Source organism: Pseudopodoces humilis, chromosome 1 (assembly GCF_049639895.1).
Source record: "Pseudopodoces humilis isolate 2021_Gansu_Grassland_sample_001 chromosome 1, ASM4963989v1, whole genome shotgun sequence".
NCBI lineage: Eukaryota > Metazoa > Chordata > Aves > Passeriformes > Paridae > Pseudopodoces > Pseudopodoces humilis.
This window is the reverse complement of record NC_142200.1, coordinates 4027452-4052078: the sequence shown is the minus strand read 5'-3', so window position 1 is coordinate 4052078 and position 24627 is coordinate 4027452. Positions and strand designations below refer to the sequence as shown.

The following is a 24627-nucleotide window of genomic DNA, read 5'->3' as shown; positions in this document are numbered from 1 at the left end:
TTTTAGGGTTTTTTTTTCAGATTTAAACTTTCCTTCCTCTTTTCTGTGACCTACTGGAAGTGGTGAAGTGAAAGCTCACGCTCTCTCAAGCTCAAAACAAGAGGTGTGCAGTAGATCCTGGGGTTTCAGCTCCCCTGTCCTACAGCCCTTTCTTCAGAGGACCCTGGACCTAAAGCTCAGCAGCCTGAGAAGCTTTCAAAAATACCATTATTCCAGCTTACAGCCCCAATGACAGGGCAGCAGTTTATGCCAACAATAATAGCGAAACATTTTGCAGCTCCCTGAGAAAAATAATTTTTAAATGCATTTTTTTTTCATACACACAACAAAACTGGGATCCATCTAACAAAACTGGGCATGTGCATTCAGTGGAACTGTGAATATTAAAAGTACACATTCATTTAAGAGTAGCTGGAATAAGGTTCCATTTTTGTATGAATCACACAGATCTTGTCAAACCACAGTGTTTACACACTGGTCATTCAAAGCAGCAGTCAATGAGAGGTCAGCTGGAATAATAACACTCTTTGATGCCAAAGGTCCTTTGGTCCCAATGTCCCAGAGAGACATCCTTCAGTCTACCTGCAATACCCAAAATCCATCAGCAGGCTACAATCTTAACACACAGGGGCAAAAGGGCATTAAGAGGTTAAAGTAACACACAGAAAGGACAGCCCTGCTCCTGCAGCACTGCTGACAACCACCTGCTCACAGTTGCTGCAGGTGACTGTTCATGCACCCTGACTTGGCAAGGTAATTAACCCAGCGCTCAGGTAGGTATTATGGTGCTGCAAAATCTGAGATGAAATTGAACTCATTCGAGAAAAGAATTAATTCTGTTTTAACTGGCAATTTCTTTGCTGTGTCACAGGGTTTATCTTAAAATAAGATGTGGCCACTGAAAGAAACCCTGACCTCCTGCAAAGCATGAATCGAACCTGGCCCAGTAATATCTGCCTCAGATCTGCAGGGTCTGACTGAACAAGTACATTACTGGGAGGGTGAGAGGGTGGAAGAAGGTATTTTTCAACCTTGAGTTTTTTAAGATTGAGCATGGAAATCCCACTCTCTTCCTGAGCAAGTTCTTCCGATTGTCAACTGCTTTATATAAAAAATGAATACTTCCACTTAATTAATGTTTTCAAGCTTCAAACTACATCAACAGTTAGCAATGGTGCTTCTCAGCTGTGGGTGGTGATATTTTAATGAATATAAGTTATTTTCTCCATGCAGAGTTAAAAGAAGAGTTATTTACCACTTCACTAACTTCAGCCCTTTGGGATGACTGTTCTGCCAAGCTCATGCAAGCTCATCAAGGACCCTGGGCTGGCAACTGCAGAGTTCACCTTGCACAAATCCTCAAAAATTAAATTGAGAGCACCCACAGTGCAGAACCAAACTCACACTGTCCACTTTGCCTGTCCAACTACCCAAATAGATCTGGACTTTCTGTCACATGTACAGAATTGTAGCCAGATTGTATTAATTCAGGAGCACCTTGTCCTAGCTGCATTTTCCAGTCCTGCTCATGTCTCAGTGTGGAACTTGCATGTACAGGGGATACAACCTGCAGTGGGGTCTGCACGGTCACAGCACAAGTTGGAGTAAAACTGAAGAACAAAGCTGACACAGATGAGGGAGTAGAGTAAAAAACAAAATCTCCCTCTCCTCTTTGTAGAGGTTATGTCATATAAAGCAATACTTACTATATAGATGTGAATTATATAACCAAAATACTAGAAACCTGTAAGCCAGCTGTGTCTGAATGAAAACATCATTCAGAATTGGATTACATGTGGATTCTGCATAATTATAATAATCCTGTACACACAGAAATACAGGTAGACATAGGACCAAAAGGTCCCAGCTCACAGAAACCCAGGTGCATGAGTACAGGTATATCTACAGAATAGAGCACTAAGCACTCAAAAGAAATAAAAAACACTTCAGTATGTGAATCCAAATTGTATTCTTACCACACTGAGAAACATCCACCACACCACTGCTGAATGCATCTATGGCATCTCTGCTTATTGCAAAAGGCATTTCATCTGAGTAGATATCTACCTGCTCCTGTCACCACAAAAGAGGAGTGACTAACCTGACCAAGCAGAGAAGGTCAGGGGCTGGCACTGGAGGAAGAACTTGCTACTGAATAGAATCTTCCTTTCCAGTGAGAAAAACTGCTTTAGGTTTTGTGGCAAGCACTCCCACACTGGACTGTAAGGGAGGTGCTCACACAGAAGCTGTGCAGCATTTGGCTCCCAGAGGAGACGCAGAAACAATCTGGATAAGCCAGCAGCAGCTGGCAGAGCTGGAGTGGTGGCAGGGAGAGCAGTTAAGGAAAGCAAAGCTCTCATAGTTCCTCTTATGAAAAAAGTGACTGCTCCAAGTGTTTTGCAGTGCTCCAATGCAGGAAGAGCATCTCAGTGAAATCAGCAGTTGCCCTTGGGCAAGAAGAGAGTTCAGCTCCATTCAGTTAACAAAGGTGTTTGCTTTTAATATTAACCTCAGCTCTTGACTAGCTGAAAAATTAAACTTATAATAGATCATCACAGGAAGGAAAAAAAAAAAACCCCAGAGCAGCAAAGCACAGTGATGCTGCTTTGTGAAAACACTATCATTACCAACTCCTCAGTGTAACAATGGAGAATGCCCTCAGGTTTATTCATTCACATTAGGAAAACTGTGGCTTTCAGGTGGCTTTTTTGACTCCACACTGTTTATTTTCATGACTGCATATTCCACCCATGTGACCTTTTTTAACAAGGAAAGGCTTTGCTCTTGAATATATAAACAAGCCATTACAATTCTCTACAGTCAAGGTGCAGTTATGATGATGACACTTGTGGTTTCCAGTTGGTGCCAAGTCTCATTCTCAAGTTTCACTTCTGGCAATGCCACTTCTTTTTCAAGTCAATGAAGTTCCACACTCTAACAGGGTACAGATGCCAAATGCAAGACCTGGCTGCTTATTTCCCTGGCCAGCTGATCCATGTTTTCATCTTGCTATCTGTTTCAGGAGCAGTTTTCCCTTATACAGAACCTACTGATAAAGGATAATTTCTTACCTGCTTTAGTAACTCCATAATCCTTTCCCCCAAACAAACAGGTTTTGCCTCCTCTTGTGAGGAGGGAAAGGTGGGGAAACAAGCTGGTAACACCAGCTCCCTGCTGAAGGACTTCAGCCAATTACACTCCAATATATAAACAGGTAACAATAAATAATTTTTATCAAGTTGGCTTATACTGACGCAGTTCCAATAGAGCTAATACAGTTTATCCATCTGCCACCAGTGGCTTCAATCAGCAGCATCTCAATATTCTAGCAAAATCAATCCAAGTAAAGATTTGTAGGGGGAAAAAAAAACAAAGGATATGCATATCCTGTTAATGGAAGTGATAAGTACAATCACTGATTAAAGCCAGACACATCTTTCCAGACATCAGTGGGGGCACCTGGCTCCAGCTTTTTCAAAGAAAAACAAGACTGCAAATAAACTAAGGAAAGGCAAAGCGCAGTGTGTTACCTGTTAACTCTTCTAGGACATTTTTCTGGCTTTATATCCAATTCATAATGGTAGATATCTATTTTAGGAATGTCCATTTCAAAGAAGTTGGCCTGCAGTTTGATTGTTCTCCCAGAAGTGCCAAAATCTGGTCGAGGAGGAGGTTTAAAGGCATATCCCTGTATTGGTGGTGGCAATGGAGGAGGAGGTGTGAGCACTGCAAAAGAGAAAAAGCACAACTTAGCTATCAGCTGTCTCAAATTGACATTTCAGAAAACTTACAGGCTATTGGACCACCACATTTAAAACCATGACTCTTTTTAAACAACCTAAAAATGAAAAAAAAGCCCAAACTCTGCTTTCAGGAGACCATGAATCCTTTCTTCTCTTTCTTTCTTTCTCATACTGGTTCACAATTTGTTGTATTTCCTAGCCCAAACTGGAAAAAAATCTTAAAATCAGTTGCATTTTCCTATACCACAAGACAGCTGGGTGGGAATTTCACAGGCCAAGCAGGAAAGCAAGAACCAAGATCTTCCTTGCAGGGAATAATTTTCATTTTAAAACAGATCTAACCACATCCATTTGAGCAAACACCTATAGAGTTTCCACCACTTTCCTCCATGTTGCAGCTGTCTGACAAATTCTGTATTAGAACTGAACTATATCCTACTGCTTCCTTCACACAGAGCACAGAGCAAATACTCTACTGCTGCTGTGCTCAGTTCTTGAGCTCAAACATCAGTTGTTGCTCAGACAACATGAAGCAGAAGCACAATAGCTGCTTGCTGTTGTTTCAATCCAGGAAAGTCCATTAAAAATGCACAGAGAAGTGTGTAAGGTACCAACTAGAGTATTCAAAACTTCTGCAGCCTCAGTGCTCAGGTGTTCTGTGCTCTGGAGCAACAACTTGCAGCAAAAGCTTCACATGTGAAAAAAGCCATGTGGTTTCTCATTACTTATGTAAGAATCCAGGTGTGGCTTTCTAAGATTATCAAATTCAGTTCTCTGCTAGCACCAGAAACAATTCACATTCCTTCATTAACAAATTAGTCACCACTTTTCTACCCTGGCTTTCTCTACTGGAAAGCTGTTCCAGAATTGTGATGCTCTAATGCTCAGAAAACATCCTTCCATTTTTATTCACTCATTGGCAGGTTATATTCGGTGGCCTTCATATTGAGTACTCCTGGCTGTACTTCTAGATTTAAACCAAAGCGTTTAATACTAAATGCTAGGCTATACTCCTTCTGTTAGTCCCTGCTTATAAATCAGGCTTCATCCTTCCAGTCATTTTTCCTGAAGAAGACTAAGTGATAACCACACTGGTGCTTCCATCTCTCAATGGGAAAAGGCAGATTAATGAGCCCTAAACTGCTTTTGCCTGCCTTGTAAAGGCCATCCAGTGACCTCTCAGGGCATGTGCACCCATTTCATTTGCTTATGATCATCTCCCAACTCCTTACAAATTACCAGCTATATTGTCTTTAATATACCTACTTTTCTAATCTGTATCTACAAACCTTTCTGAATGATGCTCAGATTCTCCTTTTCCTGACAATGACTCCTATATCTCTAGATGAAATTTCATGTACTTATTCCTAACATTTATGCAATGTTTGCTAATGAAATAAGACTATTCCCAACATTAGCAGCATGAATTCCCCACTTTACCCCTCAACACTTCTTATGGCCAGTTTCCCACTCATTACTAGCTCCCTATTTTTAGCACCCTACTAACAGTCAGCACCAATTTTCCCATGCACCAAATACTTCACCAGATTTGACATTGGGAAAATGACAGAGGCTTTTGTTACTATTTTTTGAAAATCTTGTTTCTGATCTTGTCTCCCAAACACGCTCTAAGGCATCCACCCTTTTAATTCAGGCTACTGAAATCCAATTTCCTTTCTTCCCTCCCTTTAACAAGCATTGCCATTAAAGACTGTGGTTCTCCAACACTAACTCAATCAACACATTAAAGCTGTTTCTTGCTGAAGATCTTAATTTCCATAACCTAAAACTTCACGTTTCAGTACTTCAGTTTTGCCTTAAATGGCAATACAGCAATTTTCATTTGAGTATTATTCATCCACATTGCTTTTGCAGTGTCACCAGCTGCCCTGAAAAATGGAGCTAAATATCACCTTAGTTCTTCTCTGTAACCCAGTCCTGCCACGAGCAGCTCATCTGCCTCTGCATCTGACCTTACCCACCTCCATCCCTTAAGACAAGATAAAGCACCCAGCTCACTGATTCTGCTCAACCTTTGGCTTTTTATTTTTTCTAAATTCCTACACATCCTAATTTCTAAGACATCGATTTTCATCTTTTCCCAACACTTCCAGGCCCTCTGCTGACTTAATGTTTTTCTGATGGTGATTAACTCCTCAGGTGGCCCTGCAGTCACCATATCCCCATGTTTGGTGTGACAAATTCACACCAAATTCACACTGTGTCATTCAGTGGAAAGAATCCTCTGCTGTGGATAGGACACCTAACAAAGTTATTGACAGCATTATCACTACAGCAAAAAATACTCCCACAAGTATTTGTACTTGCAATACACCAAAGGTTTCTGTGATCCACCTCCGAATCTGATCAAGAAGATGTGCACAAAGCAGCCACCTCTACTCCTCCAGAATCCTGTTTGCCATCATTTCCACTCCCCCCACAATAATTTTAAAATAATCTGTCTCCCACATATGTTTTCAGTCACTCTGCTGCTGAATTTACTTTACAGATCACCACTGCACACATTTTTACTCCCATCTTTCCATAATGGAACGTTCCCATTTGAAAATTATGTCCTAGTCGTTAACTTTAGTCTGTGATTTTTGTGCATTTCCATGATTCCCATAACACCATGCATTATAAAATATTTTCATTTTCTGTCCAGGCTCCTGTATTTTAACACTTCCATTTCTTGTTATCCACACCCTGCATTCCATATTGCCTTACCACTCACTATTACCTGGACAACTGTTATCAATATATTGATTTCCCTTCTCCTTCCCAATGATTTTTATGCCTTCTAACATTTCTGTATCTACTTTCAGATCCTAATTCCACTGCCCTTTCTTTTCTGTGCCATATTTGATACATTATGACTAACTTTCAAAATGACAAAAAAAATTGAATTTGAAAATTGGAAGTACAAAGAGAAGCATGATGGAAGGGGACACACATCCTCACAAGCTATTTAAGCTGCCAAATTAAGTAATTCTGTAATTAAGCAATACATCCTCCTTCTGTTTCAAAATGGGGTTGTTAAGTGCTTCACAGGGGCATAACAAACCCGTATCTCTAAGTGTTCAGGGATCAACAAACCACACGTTGCTCAACACCACTACTGCATTCATTCCTCCACTGGAGTTTTAGTGACAAAGAGCAAATAAAAGTGAGGATTCAGCCCCATTTTTAAGAATAAGATGCAATGCTGAGAGAAGCACAGACTCCTGAGGAAAGATGGGAATGCAGTTTTATAACCTGCATGACTCACAGAGATAAAAAAGCACCAAGCTGCCCAGAAAGCAGGACCATTGCCACCCTCTATTTTCATCTTAAATAGTTTTTTTCAATTATTTGGGTTTTACGATCCAATTAAAGGGAAAAAAAAAAAAAAAAGGGGGAAGCTATTTCTGGCTCAACTCCCAAGGCAAAACTTATTTAGGGCAGGGTGTTGCTTCAAGGAGATAAGTACTGTTTATTAAACAGCAGCAGTGACCCGATAAGCGCTCAACCTACATTTCTGCCGCCTAAAACAGACACGTATGTGTCAACTACAGCACCGAGGGATGGGAACTGAACTCCAGGGGAGAAAAACTAAATATTGCAACCACTGAGCTGAATTCACTTTTTGGACTACTGCCTCAAATTAAGAAAGCTAAATCAAAGTATCTTGTGTATAACTTACTACAGCAAGCAGCTGTGAAGGGTACAATCACAAAATACTGGGTTTGGTACAGACAGAACAGAGAAATAAGGCTTCACCTTCTATCAAAACATGATAGAAGCCTTTAGTCTTGATCAGGAGGCACAATTGCTGCATTCAAAGTGATTCAGCTGCCACATCTCCCTGTTCAAACACTCCTGCAAAAGTCCCACCACTCACCCACTTTTAAATGCAATAGAAACTGTATCAATATGAGAATATTTTCCTTAGTGCCAAGGCTCTTACTAGGAATCTTTCGCAGCCTGGCAAGGTGTGCTACAGAGGAGAGCACTGGACATCTGAGCTGGAAGTGATGCCCTGCCCAAGGAAACCTGCCAAAATTCATGCAGAGACACCTTCAGGAACACAGATGCTGCTTCTGGAGACAGTATTTCAAAGCACTGGAAAATCTACATGCATTCCTGGATTTTACTTTTAAAGTGCTGTCAAGGAAAGAAGGGATTAGAAAAAAGATGAAAGACTAATAAACTGGAGCATCCATGTGATAAGTATTGGAAGCTCCTCACTCATTTGTCAGAAGATAAAATGAATAATGAGAACATTTCAGCCTTGATATGATGATTGAGACCATCAAGAGCCCCATTTTCAAGGTGTGAATTAAGGTGAGCTGGGTGTGGAATAATGAGGTGTCCATATGCTGTCTTTAGGCTTACTTTTATCAGGAAAGAAGCCAGACTTCCCATTATAATTCATATCATTTACATAAACTAAAGGTTCATAGCTATCAATCTTAAAAGCAGCAATTTCTATTAAAAAAAAAAATCTGGAAAAGACAAGTATCAGAAAAATAACAGTCTTATGGCAGTTTTATGAAATAAAATTAGCAATCAAGCAAAATTACTCTGTCAAAAGACAGAGAGGGAAAGGTGGCAGTAGAGGAAAGCTGCATAATCACAGAAATGCTGTGTTAGTAAAAATAATTTTTGCAAATTGAAAACCATTGCAAACACAAGGCTGGCTGCTCTTATTCCTGCACATTACTGAGGATCAAAATCAGAGATAAAAGTGACTCATGAAGTGAGCAGGCCAAGACACTCCTAGTCTATAAAAGGTGTGAATGAGCCACACACTTTGACGAGCTTCTACTCCAAAATCCACACAATTATGTAATGATGGTTTTTCAGGACCATGTGCTCCATAACCATTTCTCAGACTTGGAACATTCATTTCTTTTGTCCTCCACCATTTTTTAAAGCTTAACTGCTGGCCTGCTCAGCATGCTGGAAGTGCTGCCAGTCAGCATTAAACTTGCACATTGGAGATTTTTTAGCAAAGAATTATGCAATTTTAATGTGCAGTCAGAGGCCTAATGAGTTATTAAATAAGAAGGGGCCAAACGAGTTGCATGGAAGGGCTTGTCAACACAGGAGATCGTCTGAGCATAATTACACCAGTGCAATTATATCAATAAGTTTCCTTGTGTGGCAAGTCCTAACTCATATTTAATAATCAGGTGATGCTTTCACAACTCTCAGGAGGTTTTAGCATTGGGCTCATGCAATCTATGTTTGCCAAGGGGAAGACTCTCCAAAACAATTTTTCTAAAAATATATAATCTCTAAATGAAACTAAGATGAAAGGATCCTCATTTGAAAGCATCACTTTGGGTTAAGGTTTCCAATATCAGATGATGGGGCTGCTCTTCCAGATTATCACTGAAGGTATTTTAGGTACAACCACAGTGCACATTTCACTGCTGCCTCCAGGTCAGTCACTGATGCCATCACACAGATCCAGCAAGGATGCATCGCTCCTTGGGCAAAAAAAAGGGATTTAATAACTTGTCCTCAACTACTGAGCAGCTATTTTGCTTCCAGAACTGCAGGAAATAAATTAAATGACAAATGTGTTCATCATGACCAGGTTAAAAAGAACCAAGACTGGCAACGGAACAGCCTCCAGCAGCTGCTGCAGAGGAGCAGAGGATCATGAACACAGAACAACAGAGGTGGGAAGAGACCAGGCCGACTTGTCAAGTTCTGAATATCTTAAAGGACAGAGTTTCCACAACACCTCATACAATCTGCTCCACCCCTGCAGTAAAATAAACTTGCCTTCTACTCAACTGGAGTTTCCTGCGCTCCAGCTTCTGCCCTGTTCTGGTGGACCTCCCCAACTCCAGCTCCATCTGCTCCAAAGGTTCCCCTTAGCCAGCAGGAGAAGCTGGAAGATCACCCTTTCCCCTCCTCCTCCTAAGGCTGAATTCCCTTCACCTCTCCTGGGGTGCCACATGTCCTTCCCCTGCCACCTCAGTGCCCTGTCACCAGGCTTACAAAAGGGTCATGGCCCCTTCTGGAAGTGCTCTTTGAAGTGGGAGAAAAGACTTCAAGAGGGGATACCCCACAGCAGGGGAAACAGGATTTCCACAAATAGTTATTTAACTACCAGTAATAGAGGGAATTCAGAAAGAATCTGGAAAACATCCAGTACAGATCCGTGATAGGATCTGCATGGAGTTTCTATGGATTTTAATCACACATATATAGTCAGAGCAAGTAAAAAAAAAATACAGGGAGTTTAGCCTTTTCTTTTTAGAACCCAGCTAGAGAAAAACTTGGGGCTGTCTTCAAGTTTTCTGACAGTCTGGGTTTTATAAAGAAGTTTAACTTCTGGCTTTCTGTTAAGAACCGTTAGGGAATGATAGGAGAGAGGCTGGCAGTGTTGTCTGTGAGATAAGGGAAACCCAAAGCTGCAGCTCATAGTCCCTTGATATTTTAAAGGCAGAGGAATCTATATGGAACCTGTAAGTCTGTCTGCTGCTCATTAAGGATGTTTCAGAGCATGGAAACCAGAATCTCTTCAGTCAAGCTATAACATTCTTGATTAGATAATGCACAACAAAAAAACGTTAGACTTGTCTATTAATCTCCGAGAATCCAACAATCCACAAGGGCAGCAGAGGAGATGATGCAATCAGATTTTCAGTTATCATTTTTTACTAAACCCCCCTCTAAAGGTTCTTCTGTCTCTCAGTGAGCAACTACCACACTTTCAAACCACAGCACACTCATTGCATGTGCCGAAGTGGGCTACAAGAAAAAGGCTCAGCTTAATACCGATGAGCAAAAATAAAGGAGCTGTTCTCATATTTGGTCATATTTTAAGGCCCTTGCATGACTGTTGAGATGTTTGATGATACTCTGCCAGATTGCTTCCAGTTTCTTAGTGCTGTAGTATGAAACTAAAGACCTTAACATAGAGTAAAAGTGTTAGATAAACAGCACTGTCTTCATAACTGTAATCACATTATGTTCAGTAGACTACTCCAAACATCGTTTTATTGACTAATTGTCACTTCCTGTGAAAGTATTCAAGCAAGATTAACTCTCAAGTCAACCCTTTTACCTACTGAAAGATGTCTCTGCCCATGGCAGGCAGGTTGGACAGGATATTTAAAGGTCCTACACAACCCAACCCATTCTATGATGATTTTGTCTGGAATAGTTACAGATCTGCAGCTCCCTTGGTTACCCTGATGCCTTTTGACCTCTGTAAGATACAAACACAATCTCTTCATGGTGTCAGAAGTGATGTGATCCACTGAGACCAGAATCACTGCCAGACACCAATGGTGTGAGCTGCAGTCACAGATCAAAGGGAGAAGCAAGACATCTATCCAGCTTGCTTTTAAGTCAGGACATTTCAAAGAAGAATATGTAAGAACAAAGGAACTGAAGAGGAAGAGATCAAGGCTCCAGCAGAAAGCAGCAGGCAAGAAACTAATAATGGTTCTTTCCAGCCCACAAGCTGCTTCTGGACAATGTCAACTAGCAAAGGACACCAAGTGTTCATACTTTGCTTTCCTCCCACATTCTCCTTGCAGCCTCGACCTTCAAAGCCAGCCTCCAAATTTTTGAATACCAACAAGCTGCTTCTCACCACCTACAAGTGGGGTGAGCAGTGGCAGAGCACCAGTAGAGCACCCAAAGTGCAGAACTTCCATCCTCACTGCTCACAAACCAGGTGCCTTAACCAATCCCTGCACATGGAATTTTACCAAGTCCTACCACAACCCTTCTTAAGGGCCACAGAGAAATGCTTTTAATTACAAGCTGCAGTTTGAATTAAGTCATCCAAATAGCAAGCCTCATCCAAACAATGGAGGGATGCTTACGGCTTACCCACAAATCAGCAGCCCAGTTTGAAGTTAAATATGAATTCAAAGTACAAAATAACTCCATCTTCAGACAAACTTCTACTCAATGAAGGGGGGAAATAGAGAACATTCTTAGTGCTATTTATCACATTTGACCATCATGATGCATTCCCTTTTCCATGCCTTAGAAAATGATGTTGAACTAATTCCAGATGTCTTTCCTAACAATTTGAATATAATGGGATTCTCTGCATTCATAAAGAGCAATGCCTCCATTCAATACAATCTCTGCTCTTTGTCATTTCAAAAGACCCAAAGTGAATAAATACATTTTTTAAGAGGGAACAAAAAACCCCCAACCCACCTACTAGAACATATTGCTCCCTTCAGGCTGCTTCTCCTCTAAAGAAGGTAAGACCAGAAATTACATATTCACCATGCCACATTATGCTTCCCTTACCCCTTGTTTGCATTTAGGTTAGGAAAGAAATGTGTCTCTCTCAGCTTCTGTACTACCTGACACTTGGAACTGCACAGGTGTGTAGGAAACTGCCTAACCCACCCTCCACTGTGTTTACTTGTTTTCATTTTGTCTTGAGTCACTAAAAGGCTGCTAAAACATAACTTCTTCATACATCAGGACTGACCTGCCCAAAAAACTTAACTGGTTTCCATCACTACTTGGCGTGAACATGAGACAGACAAGCAACTCCATTCAGTTCCCAGGAGCCACAGTAAATCCAGATGCTGCCAGGTGCAGAGCTGAGCTCAGCAAGGGGTACACGGCCACAGCCCCATCATTAGGTACTTCAACACCTTCTGCACACACCAGCTGCCATCACATAGCACCATGAGAACTGTACAGCTCACCCTGACACTCCATTACCTCCAAATCTCAGGCTTTCAGAGATTTTTTTTCTTCTTCCTCAGAAATAGAAAGCATTGGTCTCAGCATTACAGCCCACAAGCTGATGTTGGATAGATTAAATCCACTGAATCAGGGTCAGAGTTCTCAGCAGTGTTGCTCCCCCAACACTTTTCCCTTCCCCTACCATCACACCCCATGCCTCTCCTGCATTTTTGGAGCCATCCGTGCCCATATGCACACCAGCTCCATTGAATTAAAGGGTTCTAATGGTTTGGGCTCTATTCCATGGCCACTGGCATGGTTTTCCATGTGCTGTGCCTCACAGCTGGGAACTGGTGCCACAGAGACCCCAAATCCACATTTCCTGTGGGATTTGCATTGTGCACAACTTAATGAAACACAGAAGTAATTTGTCCTCAGCTAACTAAAGAAAGGAGCTAGGATGGTTCTGCTTTGACTTGTACCTTTGCAAGCACATAACTGGCAGTGTTTATGTGCAAAATCTAAAAATAAAAATTACATTGTCTTTTTTCCTAAAAACTTTTTAATACACAAAACTCAACTCTAGAGCTGTAACTCAGTAGTCATGTCTTCCTTGAAAAAAAAAATCTTTTCCCATACCCACACTGGATTAATCTTAAAACACATGAACACTCCTGTGGTTCAGTTTCAGAATAGAAAAATTCCCAGTTAAGAGCTGAGGCTATGCTTTATTTTATCATTTCAGATAGTGAAAGCAGCTGTAGCAGCATCTTCAACAGTAGTATCTCCTGCGGTTTCCAGAGACTGGGCTGTGGTTTTCACCATCTCTGCAAAGAGGGAAAAATGCAGGTTCCTAATAGTGGAATAACTGAGATATTACAGTGTAGGCTGGCAGCAGAAGTCTCTTATCAGAATTTTTTTTCCATTACACCTCAGGGTTTTTTCTCTCCACCTGCTTCTTGTAAGCAACAGATTTTCCCATATTGCTTGATACAAACTAAAACTCAGCTATGAAAGGTAAAAAAAACAGTCGCATAAAAGTTTACTACAGAGAGGCCTCCCTGAAATTTGACATTAAAGGGAATTTGCAAGTCAAACAATTCGGAAAAAAACCCACCACTACTGTATTCTTATCACATAACGAGACCCAGACAACAAAGCTTCATTTCCTTGCCCTGGTGGGAAGTTTCCTCCTTCTGAAAGAAGCTCTGACTTTTTAAACAACACACCCTTATGCAAATATTCTGAATCCCTATGTGTTATTCCTAAGCATTCCCTCATTAAACACTGAAGTTCTTCCCAAAATAAAATACACTGGTTCACCGAGAAATTAATTCTTCTGCTTTGTCATTTCTACATGAACCTGGATTTCTTCTCTATTTTTGTTTTGCTTGTGGTTTGGAGGGTTGGTGGTTTTTTGGGTTTTCTTTTTAAACCTATGTCTCTCAGTAGACTTCACAACAGAAATATGTAAGTTAGCAGAGCTGAAGTTGACATGTAGAATTACTTGAGAAACCTTAGGTTTCACTGGCAGTTAAAAACCACAAACAAGAGAAACCCTTTGCTCTTCCAAAGTCTTGTCCTCCATGAGAATTTCAGAGATGACAGAGGAGTATGATGGGACAAGAGTGTACAACCAACAGAGAAATTATTTGAAAAAGCCCACAGAATCCAGTAGAAAGGGAGCATTCAGTGCAAACCACAAGCTGTATGAAAGGACAATGAAATAAGTTCATTATCAAAGTCAAGAACACAGAAACATTTAGACAGGAATTCACCCTCTGTATGAACAGACGCCTGTCCTTTAATAGCAAACACTTGCTAAACAAGTTTCAGAAGGTATATAATGAGGCCCCAGTAATAATTATGTTTTAAAGCTTTATTCATCTACATGGCAGGTTTAACTTCAAACAATTTTTTGATTGATCTAGCTAAGCCAGTGAAACCTCCACTCTTGGGAATTCTTCTAAAATTGGCTTATTTAAAATAAATCTAAATTAGCACATCCACACACACTTCCTACTACTAAATTAAAATTTAAATTTCATTATTTTCTCACATTAATAAGCTCTTGCGTAAATTTCGTGATTATACTAGGAACATAAAAAAAGCATCGCTGAGACAAAAGGTTGCAATACTCCAACCTCTGACACTAGCAGCTCAAACAGAGCCACCCACAGAGCCCAGCACTGCCAAGGCAGCTCCTCGGTGGCCACAAAAGAGTTACTTGTTTCCTACACTATATACAAAATAATAAATATCACTTGATACAAATAAGTTTCAGAAGCATATCTTCAAGCTTCCCAAAATAACATGCTGAGATTAATTTATTTCTCAAAAAAATGCAAACTTTGGTTTTGCTCTGCATCTCCTCTTGTCACACCCAACACAGGCTGGAAGTGACACAATGAGACATTAAATTCATGTACTGTTTAAACACAGTCTTCAGACTTACACATATTTTATTAAGAATATTCTCCACCTTCTGATTATAAAGCAGCTTGTAAAAGGGAATTCAATCAGGTTGTGCTAGGAGAGCTCTTGGGAAAAACTGTAGAGCCCAAAACTGCAGATGTAGAGCCCATAACTGGAGTTATTTTGCATCTATGAAAAGTTAAATATTTTAATGCATCTCCCAAACACAGAGACTTGCATGACTGCAGATTTAGTAATGCTGGCAACTGGTCCCCAACACGGCAGGTGGCAATAAACTCCCATACAAGAAAACAGAACACAACTAAGCAGCACTACAAAAAACAGAACAGGACAAATTACAATAGGAGAGAACAAATTACTCTCACCACACCTGTGATTAAAAAAATAAATAAATCCCTTCACAACCCAAATAGTAATAAAATTTGGTAGCACTGTGGACAGCTCAATGAGTACCCAACTCAAAAGAAAAACATCAAAGCAAGCTTTGGACTGACTTGATTGTGCCAGGATCCACAGTACTTTCCAGTCTAAATCAATGGTTTTCTTCCACGTTGGCTGTGTCCAGTTTTGTGAAGTCATACAGAAAAAACAACAACAACAACAAAAAAAAAACCAAAAAAAAAAAACCCACCAAACAAAACTTTCCTTCCTAGAAAACCTGGGCACCAGGCACCACATGGTTTCACAGCTGCAGCACAGCTATAAAGCAGGGTATTTAGGAGAAGTAACTCTGCTTAATGTGAAATGCAAAGAGAGAGTACAGAATCAGATTAAATAATGCTCACACAAACTTTTTATTTGAAGGCACCAAATATTGTTCTGAAAAGAAAACAATAAAAGCAAAACAATTAAAATAGAGAGGCTAAAATGAATTGCACTAATCTGTGGTGAACACTAAACAGACTAAAAGACACCACTGATTAAAATAGTCCTGAGTATATAAAAATACAGGCATCACCTCAGTCTTGAGGATTAAAAAAAAACTCCACTTCCTGGACAGTACTAGAAAGTCTCTTCAACTTCTTAGATATGGCTACCAAAGAGACTCACAAATTACAGCTCTGGTGTAAAATATGAGAGACACTACACAGATTCAGTGTACCTGGGGTTGATTTTATACAGGTCTCTTCCCAATTTCTGCAGTATAAAATGTATAATTAATTTCTGAAGTTCAAATTTGTGTATTATAATATATGTGGGGGAAAAAAAAAAACAACCAAACATTATTTTGCACTGAATTCAAAGGACTGTGCTTCCCTAGTCAATAGGAGGAGATATTTTACATTCTAGTGGGCTGCTTTGTGAGTACATCAGAAAGGATGCAAGATACTAAAACAAATTAATTGGACAATGCATGGAACAGATCCCACAGCCACTACAGTTAAAACTACGTAATATTTTCCACCAGCTTTTTTTTTTTCCCTCTCTAGTTCATAACTTACCAAAAATAAGATACTGGAGGCTGACCTTTCTTCATTTAGATTTAGCCATAATTTCTGGAAGGCTGAGTATTAGAAACTTCATCATTAAAAACAGGACCAAGTATTTTGCTTAAACATGAAGGGAAGCAAAACACCACCACCATTTTGACAGGCCTTACAAGTTCTGTGAAGCTGTGGTCAGGACAGGCCTAGCCAACATGAACATTACTTTCATCAGGCATTTAAAGTTCCTAATTAGTTAAAACTATCTGTGTGTGCAAAGCCAATTTAGTAGTTTACTGTGTTCATCAGCTGATCCCTACAATTTCTGAACAGCCAGAAGTGTTCAGAAGGGCTGGTTTCTGAAATAGAAAAATCTCTCCCTCCTATACAATTCTAAGGGGTACAAGAACATCAGGTGATCATCTAAGGTATTTTACTGAGTTAAAGCATTTATAGGCCTTTTCCACCCTGCTGTGAAAGAGAGACAGACTGGTGGTGATAGTGAAGGAATGGCTACAAATTGTGAAAAAAAAAACTTTCCTGGAAGTCAAGAAGGTTTGGGTATTCCTCTGCACGGCTTCTGTACATTCCAATGCACCACTAAGTACGTACCAGCACACAACCATTTTGCAAAAGTGAAAAACTTCAAGATGAAGTAAAAGTAAATGCACAAAATCCCATGTAACCACAAAGTCAGCAAGAGAATCACTGCTGAAAAAGATGTTTCACCTTTCAATAGCAAATAGCATAGTTCAGTTCTCCAAGGAAAGGAGAAAGTTTGGTGACACATCTGACACCACCAATTATCTTTCCATCAAACCACCTCATTTTTAAGCCACCTGAAGACAACACAGTTATCTGAGGCAACATAATGATATAGAATTTTTCTTTCCTTAGGAAAATATATTAATCATGACAACAACACATTTGAAAGAGTCATGCTGTGTTTTGTAGGCTGTAACTTTGTCAAATGCATTTAAATTTTAGCAAAAACTAAGAGAGCTGAGGCTGTATATGAAGTTTTCATTCCCTCCTCTTTGTGTGGCAGCTTACAAGGAGTTTCAGCATTAATTTATGGTCTAAAATTAAGCCAAAGAAACTGGATGACTCTATGACACCAGCAGCAGAGTAAGACCAGGTTCACATCCACCCCCAAGAGAACAGAAAAAGCTTTTTTAAGAAGAGAAGGGCAGACTTTTAACAGGAGGTACAGGGGAGTTCTTGCTGCCACTGAAACACAAGCTAAGAGGACACTGGTGGATAAAAATTCCACCATATGAAGATATTGCCATTTCTAGTACCTCAGTTAAGGCATGAGAACACCCTTCCTCGCACCACATTTTAAGACTCCCAAAGACAATCAACTGCCAACATCCAAAATCTTCAAGAAAATATACAGAAGGTAAAAACAAGTACCTGCGCTGGAAACCAAAACAGACTTACAAGTTTCAACAGTCTATTCACAATTTTTAAAGGGTAACTTAAAACTAAATGACAAGAAAATAACTTTAGTTCCACTAATTTAATAAAGTTGGTTTTCGTGCCAGGGGAAACAAGCTGGTATTTCACATGCAAAGCTATGATCAACTTCACACTCTTTTTCAGACAATTGCTCCTTCAAAAATAAATTAGGGCCTTCAGCATCAAGCAAAGTCAAATATCCTTTTAAAGAATAAAAGAGAAATCTGTGGTGTGCAAAGTTGAGAATTAATAAATACATTAAGGCCTAGAAGTGCAAGTTCCAGAAGTTTATGCAGCTTTTAATCAAGTCTTTTAACTTAATTACAGTACTTTTATTATGCCACTTTTGACATTTTTCTGTCCTAAAAAAACATACACCAAAAATTAGCAGCATCAAGTTTTTTCTTCAAAAAAGAATTTCCTCTCAGATTTTCAGTTTTTTTACTTTTCACACTTTCTTGAAGCTAAAAAAAAAGGGCATGGACACAATGTCACAGCAAATTCAACACCAAGTCCAGAACTCATTATTTGGGAGAAAGCAAAAAGGGATCATTAATTTCCTAATTATGGAAACTGATTTTATGACAACTCCTTCATGTATAAAAACCCATCTTACTTCTGACATAATAGCATGTTTAAACAAACTTTCCACGTTCAGCAGCAATTTTTTGAAACCAGTCAGATATGGCCTCCTAACTTGCTTGATACTGTTTCCAGAAAAAGAATTAAGACTAAAATAGCAAGCCCAGTGGCAAACTGAGCGGTTCCTCTGGCAGGAGGCCAGCACCAGGGGCACCCGCAGACGGGCTCGGCTGCAGAGTCCAGTTTGGCAAGGGGAGCTGGGTGAGCAAAGCAGCTCCTGTGCATCAGCAGTGTCCGGAGAGGGCAGCGGCAGCAGGATCCGAATACAGCAGAGATGAATGGAGCCTTTCCTTGGTGTCAAGGATGTGCTGACAGACCTGGAGAGGCTGCAGCTTTCCTGTGTTCACAGCAGCTCTGGCTCAGTGAGGCGTTCTAAACCACACTTCTGCTCTCTCCTCCGAGCAGGATTTCACACACAGTGGTTTTGCAGTTTTCAGATTAACATGTGGCAGGGGACCTCACAGTCCCTGCTTCCAGGCTGCTTCACTGAACAGCTCAAACAAAAATCTCCAAGATGCCTTGCCTTGTGTGTGGAGTGGAGCAGGAAGCTGCCTGGGCTGCCAGAATCCACTGTGCTGCTGAGGCTGTCCGTGGATGATTTCACAGGAAGGAAGAAGAGCCTCACTCACCATGTGGAGAACAACTCGCAGCTCCTACCCCTGCACGGACGCGGCCACGCAGGGGGAAAGAAAGGGGTGAGCCACACTGATAAACTCGGAAGTAAACAAGACAAGAGATGAGCTTGGCTGGAGGCAGCAGAACTGCAGGAGCCCGAGACACACACCAGTGACAACACACAGCCACCTAGAACTTGGTGAAAGTACAGCAGTGTCAGGAGCCCGAGGTTAAGAGGTTGTTTGTTCCAGGAAGGGGAAAACATTGTTTCACAGCAAACGTGGGTCCCCGATGGCAAACAGCAGCCACCAGCTGGGAGATCATTCCAAGTGAAAGGGAAAGTGGTAGGATTGGACACAGAGTAAATAAAGATAAAGAGACTCCCACACATGCAACTACTCTCAGCCCATATGCTGGTAATATTTTTAATTGTCTGTCTCCTTAAACACAGTTTTGAATGGGATCTATCACCAGGAGGTGAACACAGCAACAGACCGATGTGAGCCACCATGAGCACCTGTAAACTCAAAGTGTACCTGTGCCTGAGCAAGAGAACCTGACATCAGAAACCACCAAAGGATTACATCTATAGCTCTACACAGTTATTGGTACTGAAATGTGCAAGTGATGTTACACATGAAAGCAAGATCTTGAACATCAGTCGGACACAGCTGTAGAGACCTGTCTGCCTGCTGTGCTAGCAAGAGCCCACTGAGAAAGTAAAAACAGAGGAGCTGTACTTCAAGAGAAAAATAATAATCCTCATTGTCTTGATTATTGACCCTTCAAGAGAACCAAGTCAGAGGGAAAAAAAAAAACAACAAAAAAACAAAACAAAAAAAACCACCAAAAACAGCACCTAACTCTGGATCCAAAGATATGAATGCTTTTACAGAAGCATCTGTGAGAGAAGCAGTAAAAGACATCTCAGTTGCAGGTCCTGTATTTCTCTACAACAGTCTTTGCCAAATTGTCCCTCTAAGGAAAGACATTTTATGAAAAACCATTGAGAACAGTAGCATAAAATAAAGTTCCCTTTATTTTGAAACTTTTCTAGAAAAAAACTAGGTTCCAGTCACTCAAACACTGTTGTTTCTACATAAGAATTCTCACTACAGAAACAACCTAACACTAAAAAGGAAAAAACATTGTCTCGTATGAACTGCAGAAACTCGAACGGTATTAACCTGTATTTCCCCAAAGTGACATTAAACGTCCCTAAGAGAGTTGCTAACCCTTCTTTGCACGTCCACCTTTCCTTTGCTCCCAGATTTGCTCCACACGGCAGAGCGAGCCTGAGGACCCAACGCTACCTCTCCCAGCCCTCCCGACATGCGGGCGCTTCACCCGCACCTCCACAGCGCAACTATCGCAGCGCGGCCGCCGGCGAACACGCGGCCAGCCGGGAATCCCGGGATGGAGCCGGGAGGGAGGAAATGGAGACCCCGGTCCGCAGCGGGAGCTACGCCGGCCTCAGGGCTCGGCAGAGGGAGTGGGGAGCGGGGCAGGGAAGGCGACCCTCCCCTCAGAGGGGCCTCCGGACACGCGGCCCTGCCCGAGGTGGCGGCGGCGCCCTGACCCTCCTTCCTCCCCCGGCAAGCGCGGCCGCCGCTCCAGCCAGGCCCGAGCCGGGGGGGGCGAGGCGCTCCCGGGGCTCTCCACGGACACGGTCTGGGAAAGCCGCTCCAGGAGGAGCGGAGGAGGGAAGCAAACCCGGGCGAAAGCTCACCGGGTCCGGCGGAGGGGGCTCCCGGGTACATGTCTCCGTGTGCGGCGGCGGAGGCGGCGGCTCCAGGGGAGGGCACGGGGGAGGGAGCGAGCCCGAGCCCCGGCGACGCTGTCGGGGGAAGGGAAGGGGAGGAGGAGGAGGAGGAGGAAAGGGAGGGGGAGGAAAAGAAAAGGGGAGAGGAGTAAAAAAAAAAAAAAAAAAAAAAAAAAAAAAAAAAAGAAAAGAAAGAGGGAGGAGGAGGAGGGCCGGGAATCCAGGTTACTCGTCGGCACTGAGGAGCGGGGAGGGGAGGAGGAGGAGCCGCGGGGTCACGGGGAAGGGGCGCTCCGCCCTCCGGCCCGGGCGGGCGGGAAGCGGCCGCGGGACAGGGATCGGCAGCGCTGCCGAGCTGAGGGGCCCTGCTCCCTGCCCGGAGTCCCCGGAGCTCTGACCGCGGAGTCACAGAATCAGACAGGTTGGAAAAGTCCTTGGAGATCACCACGTCAACCGGACCAGAGCACGGAGTTCCATGTCCAGTCTTTACTTAAACACCTCCGGGGACGGTGACTCCACCACCACGCTGGGCAGCCTATTCCAATGTTTAATCACCCTTCCTGTGAAGAAACTCCTCCTAGTGTCCAGCTTAAACTTCCCCTGGCGCAGTTTAGGACTATGTCTTGTCATCCTGTGGCTTTCAGTGAGACCTTGGGAAATGACTGTGTGTCTCTAGCACTCTCTCTGCTACCTCTCCCTGTTCCACGCTGGAATTATATCAGTAGTACACATACTGCTGCATTTTGAATTAAATTTGGATTTTTTTTGTTTGTATTCTTTTATTCCTCCTGTTGCTGTGAAAACCTCAGCTCAGTTACCTCATGGATTCCCACATCCACTTTTAGTCATATCTATGAAAACCAGCTGTGCTTATTGTCCTTGTCAACCAGATAATGTCTGGTACTGTACACATGTAAAGTTTAGTAGAACCAGATAATGTCTGGTTGTATTTACATAAACTTTAGTACTGGGGAAAACTAGAAATGATGTGAAAGAGGCAGAGTACTGATCAATATGATGCACTGAGACCCTGGGTGTATCCCTGGAGGGATTTAAAAGACATGGATGTGGCATGTGGGGACATGGGTTACTGATGCGCTCGGCAGTGCTGGGTTAATGGTCAGGCTTGATGATCTTACATGTATTTTCCAGCTTAAACAATTCCATGATTCTACATCAGTGATGATAATTCCTGCAGTTTCCTAATTAATACCTCTTCCTTTCAGAAGAAAGTAGGAAAAATAAAGTTAAACCTGCTGAGGCAAAAAGCAAGTTAATGATGCTCACTTCCACTGGAGTTACCTACAGAGTTCCAGCACAGCCATAATCTGTACTTTAAATCACCTCCTCCATGCTGATCTGGAAGCCTTAAAAAAGTTCATGCAGTTTTCAACCCAGAACAGTCAAGCCCCGTCAAAGTCAACTGAATTCCTTCACCAAGTATTATCTGCCAAAGGGCAAGGCAAACATAGAGCTTGTAGTATTCATCAAGCCAATTAATATCCTTCTTCATCAGTTCATATTTCAAGTGATACAGAAGCATCTCACTGTTCCAAAGTATTTACTCTCCCCTTTGGGTCATACTTGCAGATATTTAAGGGCTGCTATTAACAGATCAGCTTTCACTTCAAGTGAACTGTTCCTGAAACCATTGTCACCACTAGAGTTTCCACTGGAGTGATTTTGGATTTGTCTGTATTCCAAGCTTCTCAAATTGCTGGAAAGTAAAGATTTACTCATAACTATAAACAAATAAAGGACAAAATTATGGGTCAAGTTTAGTTTTAAAGTAAAGCCAAGCAGCTCTAGCAAAAAGATGAACAAAGGAGCTGGCAAAGGGGTTGCTGTTTTCCTCCCTGTGAGGAGCTGGGTAACATTTTGCACAACCACAAATAATTTCTGGTTTATGCTATATAACCTTACTAGAGGATGAAAAGAGGCTGGACAGGGAAAAATCCCCAAAAACGAGAGCCAGAAGAGAATTATCTGAGGCACATCTGGCCTTTCTGCTGAGATGGCAGGAGGAAAACATGCAGTTTCTGTATCAACATCTAATTTTTAATGCTATATTTAAACCAACCTATTCAACATGATTAGGAATATAACTTCCTCTAAGATTAGACATACTATTGTGCCTATTAGACCTGCATTTAAGAAAGAAAAGGGCATAAAATACACTGACAACTTTCTGGAAATGTTCACTGGACTAATTTGGTCACCCTGGCTATCAGCACTGGCTTACAGTGAAGCTACAAGTCCATTATCGTACTGTAGTAGCAGTTTGACAATAACAAGCTAACAAGCATCAGAAGACAGCTGAAATGTAAGGGGAGGTTTTACAAAATAATAAACACTCATCCCACACTTCTCTCTAGCTCTACAGGATCCTCTGCAATTGATTTCAGAAGTTCCTTACAAAACAGAGATCCTAAAAATTGCAATTAATGCCTTGAACATCATTCTAGATGTTGAATGACGTTCATCATGCCTAGAGCAACATTCTTGTACTGATTTAAAGTTGATTTCTCTGGATTTAGCGCTTACTAAGCAAAAGCATTTATCACTGTTTCTACAAGACTGTAGAACTGCACAGTCAGCTAAATAATAAATTAAATTGTTTTATTTAAGCACAGTTTTCCCATGTGAAAGTGCTGCTGTTTCTTAGGTATATTTTCATGGTACTGAGCACTTCCACCAGCATTTCTGTGCATGTGGGGAAAGAGAGTTCCAGCTCTCTTCTGCCTCTGTTCACACACTCATTCTGGGCCATGTCGCTTTATTTCCAATGCTTTCTGTCACTGACAACTGCTGTTCTGGAGCACAGTGAAACCTAATTATGTCTTACTGGGCCATTTCACCCAAAAAAGGCCTCAGTTCTTGAAAAGATTTGTTCTGAAAGAGAGGTTTGAAAGCTCTGTAACAGCATTCTTTTATGCATGGTCTTTATATGTTGTATTAACAATTATATGGTAGTATAAGAACAGCTGCTTAAACACTTAAAATTAGTTTTTTCTAAAGAAAAAAAAAATAAGAGTGACTGTTTGGCACAATACCTGTCTTAACTGCTGGATTTCAAGATGACATTTCCCAGACTGATATCTGTCACAGAAGAAATTATTAATTTTTGAAAAAAGCATGTTCTAGTAATTCTGGAAGGAAAGACCATATTTAGGAGCAGCATTTAAAATTCATTTATAGCAGCAACAATCTAGGGAAAATATTTTACATACAAATAGGCCAGTGACAAATGATACAGATTTTCTTTTGATGAGAAAACATACATTGATCTCCCTAAGAAACAACCATTCCCATTTTAAATTGAATTAATTTTAAAACCCCAGAGTTTATAACTGACTGTCAGTCATTGTTTACAATAATACAGTAGCAAAAATTTTTGCTCAGAGCTGAAAGATGTAAATTTTATTCTAGACTTAGAGGGGATTTAGCTTTAAATTTGCCATCTCTCAACTGGCCTGACTTTTAAGATGTTATCCTAGAGTACATGCATTATAGCTGTCACATATTCTTCATTCTGTTTTACATAAGAATTTAAAATCAGAACCAAAGTCCATGGCTCTATGCCCTAATGTGTTCACATTTTACAGAGACTTTGAGGGTTCTGGTTCCCTGCTCAGGAGCTGTTTGTTATTTTAACAATTAAATATTTGACCACAATTAATCCATGGTGGAGGAACCAAAACCTGATTTTTGTCTTTCTATAATCAGAAAACTGTCCCGACTACTAAGGTACAAAGTTGCACTTGATTTCTTTTGTCAAATGAATTGCAATAATAATTTATAAAAAAAACAAAACTAAACAACTAATTTTCATTAGATTACTAACTTCACTCAAAAAGACAATTTTTCCAGGTGATCA

General features: G+C 41.2%; 1 protein-coding gene across 2 annotated transcripts in view; it reads right to left on the bottom strand.

Moving 5' to 3' along the window:
- The window catches only part of AGO2 (argonaute RISC catalytic component 2), a 57042-nt gene extending 36153 nt beyond the window's left edge, over positions 1-20889 (bottom strand). For both annotated transcript variants that reach the window (XM_014255251.2, XM_005516886.3), the window contains exons 1-2: positions 20718-20889; positions 3531-3726 (exon numbers count right to left, since the gene is read on the bottom strand). In XM_014255251.2, coding sequence (XP_014110726.1) covers positions 3531-3726; positions 20718-20748 — 227 coding nt within the window. In that variant the 5' untranslated portion in view covers positions 20749-20889. The remainder of the gene's footprint in view (positions 1-3530; positions 3727-20717) is intronic.
- Positions 20890-24627: the final 3738 nt, after the last annotated feature.